The sequence below is a fragment of the Bufo bufo genome, chromosome 9, assembly GCF_905171765.1.
Source record: "Bufo bufo chromosome 9, aBufBuf1.1, whole genome shotgun sequence".
NCBI lineage: Eukaryota > Metazoa > Chordata > Amphibia > Anura > Bufonidae > Bufo > Bufo bufo.
Genome location: NC_053397.1, coordinates 213,034,707 through 213,050,308, shown reverse-complemented (window position 1 = coordinate 213,050,308; position 15,602 = coordinate 213,034,707). Strand labels below are relative to the sequence as shown.

The 15,602-nt window shown below is 43.3% G+C and overlaps 1 protein-coding gene across 4 annotated transcripts in view; it reads left to right on the top strand.

The window, feature by feature from the left end:
* Positions 1–15,602, top strand: part of TNNI3K (TNNI3 interacting kinase) — a 230,894-nt gene that overhangs the window by 13,635 nt on the left and 201,657 nt on the right. For all 4 annotated transcript variants that reach the window (XR_005774108.1, XR_005774106.1, XM_040406705.1 and 1 more), the window contains 2 exons: positions 6,859–6,944; positions 11,156–11,253. Coding sequence is in view for 2 of the 4 variants with exons in the window: in XM_040406704.1 (XP_040262638.1) it covers positions 6,859–6,944; positions 11,156–11,253 (184 nt within the window). In the remaining 2 variants the exon portion in view is untranslated. The remainder of the gene's footprint in view (positions 1–6,858; positions 6,945–11,155; positions 11,254–15,602) is intronic.

The window sequence follows — 15,602 nt, the reverse complement described above, 5'->3', positions numbered from 1 at the left end:
CATGCTTCTGGTGAGTGGTCAAATCTGGAGAATAGATCAGTATATCGTCCAGGTAAACTATCACGCAGACATAGAGCAGGTCCGAGAAGAAATAATTTACCAACTCCTGGAATACTGCGGGAGCATTGCACAGACCAAAGAGCATGACGAGATACTCGCAGTGTCCATCACAAGTGTTAAAATCAGTCTTCCACTCATCACCCTTTCTAATGCGGATAAGGTTGTATGCGCCGCGCAGGTCGAATTTTGTGAAGACCTTAGCTCCCCGGATCCTGTCAAAGAGTTCGGAAATTAGCGTAACAGGGTATCGATCCTTGAATGTGACCTTATTCAGACCTCGATAGTCGATACCGTAAGAATCCATCCTTTTTTCTGCACAAAGAAGAACCCGGCACCGGCTGGTGAAATAGATTTCCGGATAAACCCCCTCTCGAGATTCTCCTTGATGTTATCAGACATCGCTTGGGTCTCGGGAAGTGAGAGTGGGTATACTCGACCACGAGGAGTGGCACCAGGCAGAAGGTCAATCGTACAATCATAAGGACGATGAGGAGGCAGGGTCTTGGCCTCTTTCTTACAGAAGACATCCGCAAAATTGGCATACTGCTGCGGAAATCCAGGCAGGTCTACAGGTACAGTAGGCGAGGAAGCAGGTCGGACCTTTGATAAGCAGGTGGACTGGCAGGATGATCCCCAACGCAGAGTCTGACTGGAGTGCCAGTCCAGAACTGGAGTGTGTTGACGCAGCCAGGGAAGACCAAGGATAACCGGATTCACGGACGCATAGAAGGAGATCATCTCAGAATGCAGAACCCCCTATTTGCAAATTAAGGGGCATAGTAACAGAAAGCACAGGTTTAGGAAGTGGCAGTCCATTTACGGAAGCCACTGACAGAGGACTTTCTAGACGGATGGTAGGGAGCCAGTACTGATGGACCAGAGCTTGCTAAATGAAGTTACCGGCTGACCCAGAGTCCAATAATGCAGGCACAGACAGTGTGACTCCCTTGTGAGAGAGAGTCACCGGAATTGAATGTTTCGGAGAGGACTTCTCCTTGTCTAGGATCACCTCTCCAATTGGTCCTAGACATTGGTGTTTCCCGGCTTCTGTCAATACAGACACAGGTTCTCTGCTTTGCGGCGTAAATGTTCCTGGTCAGACAATCGAAGGCGCTCTATTTGCATGGGCGCTTCAGATGGGATGGACACTAGAGAACCAGCCTCTGGAAGGATGGAGCCAAACAAGGTGGTCTTCTGGTGCCTTTCGACCTCCCTAGAACGTTCCCTAAAACGCATATCTATCCTTGTGGCCAAGGTGATCAGGTCATTCAGAGAAGACGAATGGTCGCGACCAGCTAATTCTTCCTTAATCTGGTCAGAAAGGCCCTCCCAGAACACCCCCAGTTGAGCCTCATTATTCCATGCAAGTTCGGCAGCCAGGGTATAAAACTGGATGGCATACTGACCCACAGACGAGGAACCCTGTCGTAGACGCAGCAGAGCTGATGCAGCGGAGGACGTGTGCCGGGCTCTTCAAAGACCAGCCGGAAGGTAGCCAGGAAAGATACAGATTAGTGGTCTCTGAACCTCCATGTTCCCAAATAGGATTTGCCCAAGCAGGGGCCTCAATCAGACAGCAGGGACACAATGAAGGCAACTTTGAACCGCTCAGTGGGAAACTTCTGCCCATGCAATTCAAAGTGGATCAGACACTGGTTCAGGAATCCACGACAGGTTTTTGGATCTCCACCATAACGTGATGGCAGAGGGAGTTGCACACCAACGGCACACAAATCCGGATTCTCCGGTGTGGGAATTGCAGGAGTAGCAGCGATTGGCAACCCTGCAGTATCTGGAGAAGAGATGCATCCAGATGAGCAGCAACATTTTGCATGAACTGCATCATGACATCCTGACGCTCGCTCTGACACCTCACTTCATGCAACAATTCCTGAACGACAGGCTTGTGGTGACCAGCACGGTCCATGGCCTCAGTGTATTGTCACGAACCAGCGGGTGTGAACCCACTGTGCCATGTGTCCTACTTCCTCTAAGGCATTGTCTAAGTGAACCTCTCGATCTTCACAGTACCTCTGATGGTGGGGATAGACTTTCCCGAGGGGAACTCCAGGTCTCTACCTCTTGAGGAGAATAGGCACACGAGGAAGCTGGTCCAGGCGGACCAGGAGGTACCTGAGAAAGGTACCAGAGGTACAGGCGTTGTCAGCAGGCTGAGTCGTTCCCAGGAGCAACAGTGCAGGACCGAAGAGTGAGGCAGAGGCGAAGTCAGACAGGCAATAGGTCAGGGCAGGCGGCACAGGTACAGATCAAGCAATCAAGTTCGACAACAGGAGAGTCAAGTCAAGCAGGCAGGGATCAAACAGGTAGCAGAGTCCTGGAACACAAGTCACAAGTGCGAGTCAGGAACACAGGAACACAAATAGATATCAGGAACCATATAAGGACACAAGGACCTTGACACTGAGGCATCTGTGGAGGGGGGCTGAGCCACTTATATATGTGCAGGAGGGCTAGGATTGGTTGATGAGGTCACATGATTGAACCCATAAAACACAGGAAGTGACACGCGCCGGCCCTTAAGGAAGTGCTGCAGGAAACAAGTAGCAAGCATGCTGTGGCCAGGGCTGAAAGGAACAATAAAAAAGAGACATTGCAGCAGCACTCTGCAAACACAAATAAAGTACAATAATGCCATAATTATAAAAAACATTCTGGTGCTAATGCTACGCTTATTTCGCAAATTTGAGATTCTTGGAAAATACATTTTGTACAAAATTATTTGGGCCCATCTGCCAAACGTCAAGGCGATCACTGTAAGACGGGAACCTAACACTAAATCCATAATGGCCACCATAAAATTCAGGTAGTGCAGGTTTCACATGCATGCTGGGTCCACTCTGCTTTTTACCATTTTTGGTGCCATAACGGACTCCATTAAATCCAGGGATGCAGGTACCAACATGCATGCTGAGCCTACTCTATACTTCTCCTGGTGCAAAATGACTTCCAATAAATACAATGAGAGCAGGCTACAGCTTTATACTTACTCTAATTAAAATCATCCTATGGGGCAGTCAGGCTGGTCAGGGGTGCAAGACCAACAGTAGTCAGCCACACCTGCAGCTCCAGTACAACTGAAAAAAAAGGGGGGTCAATCAGCACATCCCAATGTGCAGGTGCACACTGCCATAGCTAGAAACATACAAGAAAAAAAGAGACCATGCAGCAGCACTCTGCAAACAATAATGCCATGATTATAGAAAACATTCTGGTGCTAATGCTACACTATACTACTAAGGAAATACTGGCAGCAAATCACTGCTGAACACGGCGCCCGGGACCACGGCAGTAAGCAGGGGAACAGCAGCGCACAGCAGCCGCTGTTTCAATTAGTACCGGAGGACCGGGAAGCGGTGAATAAGGCGCTTTCCGGGCTCTGTACTCACCGCTTCTTGGTCCTATGCCATTGGCTGTGCTGTGACTATGCACAGCTTGAGGACGGTCTGAGACGGCGGGAAGAAGAAGAGGGATCTGGATCCTGCGGCATCCGGAGCAGGAGAGGTAAGTTGATTTTTTTTTTGCTCCTTGATAGGAGTCTGATCTGAGGTCTGAATGAGAGGTCTTATTTATATTGGAGCTCGTATCTGAGGTCTGATTGATGGTCATTCACATTGGGGTCTGATCTGAGGTCTGATTGAGGGTCTTATCAACATTATTGGGGCTGTGAGCTAATGTCTGATTAACATTACTGGTATGATCTGAGATAGTTGACCTTTTTGTGCCATTTTTTACTTAAAGAGGACCTTTCACCGGTCCGGACATTATCATATAACTAGCTGGCTGTGTAGGTATGAAGGTATGTTATGGCACTTACAATGTTTCCTATGCGCCGCTCTGTTCACCCGCTGTGCCCCCCGTTCTGGTTTCACACCTGGTATGTAAATTCATACCATTGGTACAGGGAGGAGGAGACGTCCGTGTTTCTCAGGGGGCGTCTCCTTCTCCCTGGCTGTGACGTGGTCCGCTGCGATTTGACAGCTCACAGCCAGGGAGAAGGAGACGCCCCCTGAGAAACCCGGACGTCTTCTCCTCCCTGTACCAATGGTATGAATTTACATACCAGGTGGAAAACCAGAACGGGGGGCACAGCAAGCGAGTGGGAGCGGCGCATAAACTAGCGCTGTAATATGCCATCAGTATGCGTATGCCCTACACAACCTGCTAGTTATATTATAACGTCAGGACCGGTGAAAGGTCCTCTTTAATGCTTTAACCATCAAGTTTAGCTCTGCTATATCTATAGATAGATAGATAGTTAGAGAAAATGCACAGTCTCAGAGGTAATGAATAGTTAATTCCATACCTTTTGGTCCCATTTTCTTGCTTGAAGACTATCCGAAGCTTCCGGCAGGTCCAGGTAGTCACTATGTAGGAGCTCAGCTTATCTTAAGATGAATGGAAACAGGTGAATACAGATGCATACTGAAAAGGTTGCTGGATCCCGCAGCCGCTCGTTCTGGGTTCTGATAATGTCATGTCCCAGGAGGGTTTATCTGCTACAGTTCTTTTTTTTGTGAAAGTTATATCTACTACAAAATGAAAGCTAGCCTGTGGTATAGTACACAATGAGTTTATAGTCCAAATATGAGGTGAGCGGTGGACCCCATGACTGAGACTCCTTGGACAGAATACTGATAGAAAGCTAATGATGACAGCGTGATTTCTACCTGCAAAATAATGTATCGAAACACATTCTTCTCCATAGGGGGCATAGTTACATAGTTATATTCTTGTACATAGGGGCAGTATTATAGTAGTTATATTCTTGTACATAGGGGGCAGTATTATAGTAGTTATATTCTTGTACATAGGAGGCAGTATTATAGTAGTTATATTCTTGTACATAGGAGCAGTATTATAGTAGTTATATTCTTGTACATAGGAGGCAGTATTATAGTAGTTATATTCTTGTACATAGGAGGCAGTATTATAGTAGTTATATTCTTATACATATAGAGCAGTATTATAGTAGTTATATTCTTGTACATAGGAGAAGTATTATAGTAGTTATATTCTTGTACATAGGAGAAGTATTATAGTAGTTATATTCTTGTACATAGAAGCAGTATTATAGTAGTTATATTCTTGTACATAGGGCAGTATTATAGTGGTTATATTCTTGTATATAGGAGCAGTATTATAGTAGTTATATTCTTGTACATAGGAGAAGTATTATAGTAGTTATATTCTTGTACATAGAAGCAGTATTATTATAGTTATATTCTTGTACATAGAAGCAGTATTATAGTAGTTATATTCTTGTACATAGGGCAGTATTATAGTAGTTATATTCTTGTACATAGGAGCAGTATTATAGTAGTTATATTCTTGTACATAGGAGAAGTATTATAGTAGTTATATTCTTGTACATAGGAGGCAGTATTATAGTAGTTATATTCTTGTACATAGGAGCAGTATTATAGTAGTTATATTCCTGTACATAGGAGCAGTATTATAGTAGTTATATTCTTGTACATAGGAGCAGTATTATAGTAGTTATATTCTTGTACATAGGGGCAGTATTATAGTAGTTATATTCTTGTACATAGGAGCAGTATTATAGTAGTTATATTCCTGTACATAGGAACAGTATTATAGTAGTTATATTCTTGTACATAGGAGCAGTATTATAGTAGTTATATTCTTGTACATAGGAGCAGTATTATAGTAGTTATATTCTTGTACATAGGAGAAGTATTATAGTAGTTATATTCTTGTACATAGGAGGCAGTATTATAGTAGTTATATTCTTGTACATAGGAGCAGTATTATAGTAGTTATATTCCTGTACATAGGAGCAGTATTATAGTAGTTATATTCTTGTACATAGGAGCAGTATTATAGTAGTTATATTCTTGTACATAGGGGCAGTATTATAGTAGTTATATTCTTGTACATAGGAGCAGTATTATAGTAGTTATATTCCTGTACATAGGAGCAGTATTATAGTAGGTATATTCTTGTACATAGGAGCAGTATTATATTAGTTATATTCTTGTACATAGGAGCAGTATTATAGTAGTTATATTCTTGTACATAGGAGCAGTATTATATTAGTTATATTATTGTACATAGAAGCAGTATTATAGTAGTTATATTCTTGTACATAGGAGCAGTATTATATTAGTTATATTCTTGTACATAGGAGCAGTATTATAGTAGTTATATTCTTGTACATAGGAGGCAGTTTTATAGTAGTTATATTCTTGTACATAGAAGCAGTATTATAGTAGTTATATTTTTGTACATAGGAGAAGTATTATAGTAGTTGTATTTTTGTACATAGAGTAGGAGAAGTATTATATTCTTATCATATCTGAAGTAATATGGTGCAAATACACTTTTATTGCTCTGCCGATAGACTGTATTACCAGTGGTATATGGATATACATTAAACAGACAGTGACCTGATATGTGATTTGGACTGGGCACCCAAATTTTTTTTATATTGGTCAGAATTTCAGTTCCTCACTATTAAACCTTTATGATATATTCGGACAATGTTCTGATGAATTGTGCCAAATGTTAAACTCAGCTCTACTTCATCTGTATGTATATAACTAGGAGAGACACCTATGGAGCTTTAAAATAAGCAGTTTTATTATTTTTGTAGGTTCACTTGCATGGTAACATTATGCAGTCAATCTTTTTACATCACTTTAAACCCATCAGCGCTTAACTTTTTTTTTTGTACGGTTCTGATTAAAATTCACATAACTAAATAAAATAGCACAACCGATAAAGCCTGTGTGATCAGCTGTAAAATCTATTTTGCAGCTCAGACGAAGCCTTTGGCAAAGTCAATTTAAACTATCGAACAGAGAATGGCCTATCTCTCCTTCACTTGTGCTGTATCTGCGGCGGTAAGTATGCGACTTCAGAATAAAAAATATACAACTTTCTTGTAAGAAATGAATCTGAAATAAACACATTAAATGGTAGAATGAGCAGGACAATCTGCACATTCAGATGAGCGATGTTGAATGTTTCCTGCTCCTCCACAAACCTGACCTATCCTGCAATTAGAGATGAGCAAATTTCAAAAAAATGCGATTCTGCCTGTTTGGCGAATTTGTAATTAGTTTTTGGTTAAATCCGAATTTATTCATGGCGAATCACGTAAAAAAAAATGCTATTTCCTGGCTGCAGAGAGCCTTTATAGGGGTGTAGAACACTGTGCCTTGCAGTAACACGCATAGGGAGTCTGCTGTGGTAGTGAAATAATAGTCTGTGAGTCTGTCGCTCTTAGAATCGCTGCACACTTCACTTATTTGGGCAGTCACGCAGTCTGCTCCTACCCCCCACCCTGCCACAGCAGCCATGGCAGAGGAACGTGAGTGCAGAGGGTCCCCCGGTCAGACCTGCGAGGGGATGGACGATGGTGCAGATAGGCAGCGGCCAACTGACTACATAGAATGTCTCTATAGTAGTTCAGTTTGTCCTCCCTCTCAGCGGGTGTAAAAAAGGCCCCCATTTCGGACCGGTAGCGAGGGTCCAACAAGGTGGAGAGCCAGAAGTCATCCCTCTGCCGAATGGTGACAATCCCGCTGTTACTACTTAAGTAAGTGAGCATGCATCAGGCCATTTGCGCAAGTGACTCAGAGGGACTCCCTGCCTCCATCTCCACTGCATCCTGCCACGTTGTGTATGGGTCCTCTGCCTCGTCTTCCTCATCGTCCTGTAGCTCCTCTGGCTGCTCCTCCTCTCCTGTCACCTGTGTAGAAAAACCACCCATTTCACTATACATTGGTTGTGCTCCAATGTCCTCCTCCTCCTCCAGTTCACCCCCACAGGGCTCATGTGGCCGTGAGATCTAGGCGTCACGTCTCCAGTCCCCTGACTAGCCAGATTTACCAGCATCTGTTCCAGGACATGAAGCAGTGGAATGACGTTGTTCATCCCAAAGTCCTGGCGACTGACAAATAACTTGGCCTCCTCAAAGGGCCTGAGCAAACTGCACGTGTCACTCATGAGCTGCCACTGGCTAAAATTGAAGTTACACAGGGGAGTACTCCTGTCCGCTTGGATCATCAAGAAATCGTTTATGGTCTTTCTATGTTTGTATAGTCGGTCCAACATATGGAGGGTGGAATTCCAATGGGTGGAAACGTCGCATATCAGCCTATGTTGGGGGATGCCGTTCTGCCACTGCAGCTCAAGGAGGATGTGATTTGCGGTGTACGAGTGGCTGCAAAGTATCCTGGCCATTTTTAGGATGTCTTGCAGATGGGTGGAAGACTTCAAGACAACCAGATCGAACATGTCTGCCATGCAGGGCTCATAGCTCAGCCCTCCTTGACGCAGCACCGACACCATGTTCTTCCCGTTGTCGGTCACCATGGTTCCGATTTGAGTTGTCACGGAGAAAGCCAGGATTTGATTTCTTCATGAAAGACACAAAGCAGTTCCTCCCCTGTGTGACTTTGTTTGCCCAGGCAAACGAGGTGCAGAACAGCGTGACACCGCCGTGCCCTGCACATGTGGTATGCTGGAGGGGCACTGTGAATTGTACCTGCAGTGGAGGCTGAGGACACGGTGGAGGATGAGGAGGGAGAGGCAGACATTGTCGCATAACCAACTGCGTGACAACGTGGAGGCGGAATCGGCGTCACCTGGCCAAGTTGCTGGTGTGGCTGTGCAGGACCCACATTCACCCAGTAGGCTGTAAAGGACATGTATTGTCTATCCCTGACCTTGGTTACAGCTCCACACATCGGCGCTGCCATGCACTTTGGGAGACACCGACAGGCTCAAGGACGGGTCCACCTTCTGTTCAATCTACATACGTGTGCAGGGCTGGTACTGCCTTATTGGCAAAGAATTGACGCCTTGGGGACTCCACCTCTGCTCAGCACAAACCATCAGTTCTCTAAAAGGTGCAGAGTCCACCACTTGGAAAGGGAGGGACTGCAGCAAAAGCAACTTGGCCAGGAGCACATACAGCTTCTGAATCGATTGCTGATAGAATGACTGACGAGGAACAGAAGCTTCAGGACCAGCAGATCATGGGAAGGACAGACAGCTTTATGGTGATGCTGCATATGTTGATGCAGGGCTGTGGTGCCAACATTGGCACCCTGGCCAGACTTCACCTTCTGCCCACAGATTCTACATATGACCATGTTTACCTCCTCCGACGGCTTAACAAAAAAACTGCCACACCGCTGAGTAGGTGATTTTACCCCCAACCCTCCGCACTGACTGACTGCTACCACCGCTGCTTCCGTCAACCCCTGCACCGCTACTTTCCGGGCAGGTAGGCTCCTGCGAAACGTGTGGTCTACCACGGGCACATTTGACTGCCGACCTCCCACTGCTGCCACCCTACTGACTCCCGGCCACGCTAGCGACTTGCTGGCTCTTCCGCTGCCTCATGGGCAAGCTGCCACCCCCTTCTCCCGATGATGATGAAGCCCCTTCGTCACTCAGCTCCCAAGTGTGATCAGCTACATCATCATCATCGAGTACTGTCTGCACGTCACTGATGTCCTCCTCAACCGTCTCTGGGTCAGGAGCTTCACCGCTCGCAACACCAGCTCCCACGCCACTCTCCTCATCACTACTTGCCCGCCTACTGGAGGAAGCGGCGGATGTCTCCTCCACATCTTGGCTGGCCAGTAGATGCTGACTCCTCTAGTAGCTTGTCCTCGCTGTATAGTGGAGCTGAGCCCACAGCATATAATACTTCTCTGGCTGAGGGAACAGAAAAGGACAGAGGCAGGTTGAGGACAGGTGAGGGCACAGGGCCTGCTCCCGGGCCATGCCAACTAAGGGCTGTGTCTGACAAACCCACTGACTCTTGGCTGGGGGTGTCTGATGTCACTTGGTACGAAGTGGATGACGGAGTTAACCAATCAAGAACCGCTGGGTTGCTGGTCAAGACACGACCGCTAGATGACACTGGGAGCTCAGGCCTCTCGCTGCGACTCCTGCTGCCACAGTCCCGTACTCTGCTGCGACCTGTGGCTGCTGGAATTACAGAGCTGTATAATAGCAATTTGGATCCGCAGTCAGTGCAGCAAGGTGTAATAGGATTGTTCCTATTACCCAGGCTATGACCTCCCCTACTGAACACTGTTCTGCTTCAATACTGTGGAATGATTCCTCCCTATCCTTATCCTGAACTTCTTTACAGCAAAATAAAAGTTTTAAAGTCTTTCCTACCACTGTCCCTAGCGCCTGCTAACGTCTCTTCCCGCACTAAGTACACTGGAAAATGGCTGAATCCAAGATGGCTGAGGCTATGAGGCTATTTATAGGGCTGTGACATCACAGGGCTGGCTGGCTGCTGATTGGCTGCATGCATGGCATTGTGGGTGATCCCTCGTTCCCACACGTGCAGCAGCAATTTTACGAAAAAATGCGATTCGTTACCACGAAGCGTGAGGAAATTCGGATTCGGTCCGAATCGAATTCTTCCTGAAATTCTGATCAAATTCCACTTTGTCAACTTCGATTCGCTCATCTCTACCTGCAATGCATGGGTACAGTGGGGTTACTTGAAGCTCCTGGGCCACAAGACATGATCTTTAACAGGGGACCCATGTACCATTTGTAATACTGCTGTCTTGTATAAGGGTCCTTTGAGCCCCCCAGACATCACGGCCTGGACATGACTGCTTCTTGTGCTATCTCCACATTTCCGGGTGCTCTATCTTATCTTGTGAAGGAGTTTGGGGAATTTGCCCGCCTCTGAGGGACCTGCAGTGGTGGCCATAATGGGTGTTTAGTAAGTAGAGTGAGTAGAGTGACATATTACTGCCGGATCTGACTACACAAAAGGGTTATTTGTAGTCTGTTACCGTGGAGACACAACTCTTTATAATCTCATTGGACACATAACTATAGGAGAACTTTAACCAAGGTTTGCTAAGCTACTTACCTCATACCTCATTTTGTTTTAGTATTAAACAGCTGACAAATCATGAGACCTGGTCCCTTGCTTCTTATTATATCTATCGTGGAGTGTCTATAGTCCCACCTCCCCAAATTTGACTCTTCTGAAATGCCCCAGTGGATTTTGGTAATGCAGACAAACCTCTTGTGCACTGATTTGACTTTGCTTCATTTGTAGGTAATAAGTCCCATATTAGAACGCTGATGCTGAAAGGCTTACGTCCGTCCAGACTGACTAAGAATGGCTTTACCGCTCTCCATATGGCGGCATACAAGGTAATAAATAGCTCTGTAATCAGTTATAAATTTGTCTTGGTGCTTGGTGTTTTATGACAAATTTATCTATGTATTTTCACCAATTTTCCAGCCTCAGCACGTTCAAATAATGGTGCTCAAGTCAAGCACCATATTTATCTTATTTATGAATCTCTCTACATACAAATGTGTTGGGGAAATTTGCTGGAGCTTCAGTGTCCACCTCACTTCTATAATTAGGTTCGACTTGGTGCCGTTTAATTCTCTTATGACAGGATGAACAAGATGTGCACTGTCTATACAGAGCTGGTCACCTTGCCTCATGGATGATGTTCCTGCTATGGGTGCCATACCTGGTAGCTGATACCTCTGCCAGTAATAGTTTCTAGTAAAATCTTGTCTGCTCCAGCGCTAGGAGCTCCCCTCTCACTGTAGTCATGCACAGCACTCTTAAGCCCTACACATACCATACCACTGGTAATGCTCAACATTAAGCCGTTTTTTGTCCTAGACCACCAGGGATAGTTACATTAACTCCTTCACCACAGTAGACCACTAGGAATTCTTAAACTAACCCCTACTCTAGACCAGCAGGAATATTTACATTTATGGGGTTCAGCTCTGAACCCGGACATATCCCCATCTTCACCCCCAGGGCATCGCTAAAGCCCACCCATCAGAGCCAGTGACGTCACTGGAAACACTGCTGGGAGGTAGCCTCCTCCTAGGGGTGTACCAAAGTAAACAAAATAGCCCTTGCTTTGTGCGATCCAGCGCATGGCAAGGAAGAGCACTGGAGCATGAAATGCTCCGATGCTCATATCAGGGTGCAGGAGAGGTGAAGATGGGGATATATTCAGGTTCAGTTGTGAACCCAGACAACCCCTTTAACCCAGTCACTGCCCTAGACCACCAGAGATGCTTAAAATTGATCTCTTTTGCACCCTATCCCTCCAAGAGTTTTGACATTAAACCCTTCACCACATAAGACATCCAGGGCTTCTTATATTAACCCCTGCCCTAGACCACCAAAAACTCTTCACTTCTCTAGACCACCATATATGCTTAGAATTAATCCCTTTTGTGCCTTATCCTACCAAAGGACAGTAACCCTTTTACCACATTCAGCCACCAAGGACTCTTTTATTAATCTCTGCCCTGAGCCACCAGAAATACATACAATAAACCCTTCACTGTCCTAGACCACCAGAGATGCTAAATTTAACGCTGCCCTAGAACACCAGAAATACTTTCATTAACCCCTATACTGCTCTGGACCACCAGGGATTTTAGGGCCTTTTTAATACTTTAGATTACCTAAGATATCAGCATTCACACTTCCAACATTGAAACCGCATGAGAAGATGGCGTTAACCCATTAATTACCCTAGACCACTAGGGGTGTTAATATTTAGCTATCTTTACTTGTGCTACAACGCAGAGGTATTAAATAGACATGCCTCCAAAATATCATCCCTTTATTATCTAGCAGATGCTTTTTAGCTGTAAAGGTGGCAGCCCTAGCTCAGGACCCCAACCCCAAACTACACGATACGTCAGGTTCTGATTTTAGGTGGCGCTTCCCTTCAACAATGTCCAGTATTTTTGATCTTGAGCTTTTTTGTGATCTCTGTGTTTAAATAGGATTCACGGACGGTACAATCAGACAGCTCTTCTCCCAGGGGACCCCACTGAATCACTGACATACCATGCATCACTGGGCCTATAAACCAATTACAGCACCATTTCCCTTATCACTATCACATCTGACTAAAGAGCCGCCACCGCATTTCTATGGCAGTTTAAATGTTTCTAGACAGCCTAATTCTCCCGCAATTAAGTAAATGGCAGGTCAATGCATCAGCAAAGAAAAGTTTAACAAAACTGCATCCTGTCTTATTAAATGAGGTTCCACTCGCTAGTTTTGATATTTAATCAAAATCCAGTTAATCCAGTGCATTATGTTTACAACCTGCAGCAAACAAAAGGATTGTCAGAGGATAAAGCAGAAACACAGTGATTGCTGAAAAATGTTACTGAATGCAAACTATGATACTAGGAGTATGATGAAATAGTTCAGAGCATCGCCACCTAGTGGTGCGTATGAAGCATGGACGGATCAATAACAATTCAGTGGAGCAGTAAACAATAGCAGTTTACATGTCTTATAAAATGTATTCAAATCACGAATATCGCACTTCGAGAATTCGCAAATATTTAGAATATAGTTTTTTTAAAGTTCTGAGAGAGACAGCAGTGTCATTGCTGTGCTCTGTGCTTTCCACACTACATTAGATAGATAGTTAGATAGCTTATATATATATAATACAGATAGTTAGTGGGAGATAGTCAGTGTAGTTTATATCCTGATATAGTGGAGCTGTTGTAGTGCAGTATGTTAGGTAGTGTGATAGGTTCTGCTGTCCATACATACATGCAGACCTGCTAAAATGTGAAGTTTCATGTATTGCGCCAAAATATTTGCATCATTAGTGCCGATCAGCGCAATCGCGAATATATTGGCGCACTCTGCATATAAAGCCATGTTTAATGTTCTGCCATGCCAACCATTTTCTCCAGTCTCAGAAAACTTCTACCAGCTTGTAAAATGTAGCAAAAGTGACCCACGCCTGTATTTCGTGCGCATTACGCGAATATTACATTGCCGATTTTTCGCAATCAAAATAATTATCTCAAATTCGCGAATATATGATGAATATTCGCCCAAATATTCGTGAAATATCGCAAATTCTAATATAGCCCCTGCCGCTCATCACTATTCCTCAGCTCCAGGTGCTTTCTTCTGTGCTCTTCTCTCTACTCTTCAGCATTTTGTATAAACTGCTAAGAAGAATAGGGAAAGTCAAGTGATAACAGCTTGAGTAAATTCCTGGTTCAAAAAGTCATTCACAGACTCTGTTCATAACTGCGTCATAGATTCCATTCAGAGTCTCAGTTACAATTTACTGAAAAAAATAGCTCAGTATGCATGATGGAATAAAAAAATGGAATACCTGATGCAGACGCAAACCTCACCTCCTTCACCCACAAGGGAAAATAAATCAGAAAATATTTTTATATCATAAAACTGTAAAAAAAAGAGATCTTTGTGGACAATATTAGAATTATTCCCATGTACAAGAATGTAACTACAATAATACTGCTCCTATGTACAAGAATATAACTACTATAATACTGCCTCCTATGTACAAGAATATAACTACTGTAATACTGCTCCTATGTACAAGAATATAATTACTATAATACTGCCTCCTATGTACAAGAATGTAACTACTATAATACTGCTCCTATGTACAAGAATATAACGACTATAATACTGCTCCTATGTACAAGAATATAACTACTATAATACTGCTCCTATGTACAAGAATTTAATTACTATAATACTGCTACTATGTACAAGAATATAACTACTATAATACTGCCCCTATGTACAAGAATATTACTACTATAATACTGCTCCTATGTACAATATAACTACTATAATACTACCTCCTATGTACAAGCATATAACTACTATAATACTGTCTCCTATGTACAAGAATATAACTAACAATAATACTGTTCCTATATACAAGAATATAACTACTATAATACATCTATGTACAATAATATAACTACAATAATACTGTTCCTATATACAAGAATATAACTACTATAATACTGCTCCTAAGTACAATAATATAACTACTATAGTACTGTCTCCTATGTACAAGAATATAACTACTGTAATACTGCTCCTATGTACAAGAATATAACTACTATAATACTGCTCCTATGTACAAGAATATAACTACTATATTACTGCCTCCTATATACAAGAATATAACTACTATAATACTGCTCCTATGTACAAGAATATAACTACTATAATACTGCCTCCTATGTACAAGAATATAACTACTATAATACTGCCTCCTATATACAAGAATATAACTACTATAATACTGCTCCTATGTACAGGAATATAACTACTATAATACTGCCTCCTATATACAAGAATATAACTACTATAATACTGCTCCTATGTACAAGAATATAACTACTATAATACTGCTCCTATGTACAAGAATATAACTACTATAATACTGCTCCTATGTACAAGAATATAACTACTATAATACTGCCTCCTATATACAAGAATATAACTACTATAATACTGCTCCTATGTACAGGAATATAACTACTATAATACTGCTCCTATGTACAAGAATATAACTACTATAATACTGTCTCCTATTGTCGGGTTATATAAATACCAAATGATTTATATAAAAAAAAACTAATGGATCAAAAGAAAAAGTATTCAAATGATCTTGATCTGTGAGATGGACATAAACTTCTCCAAG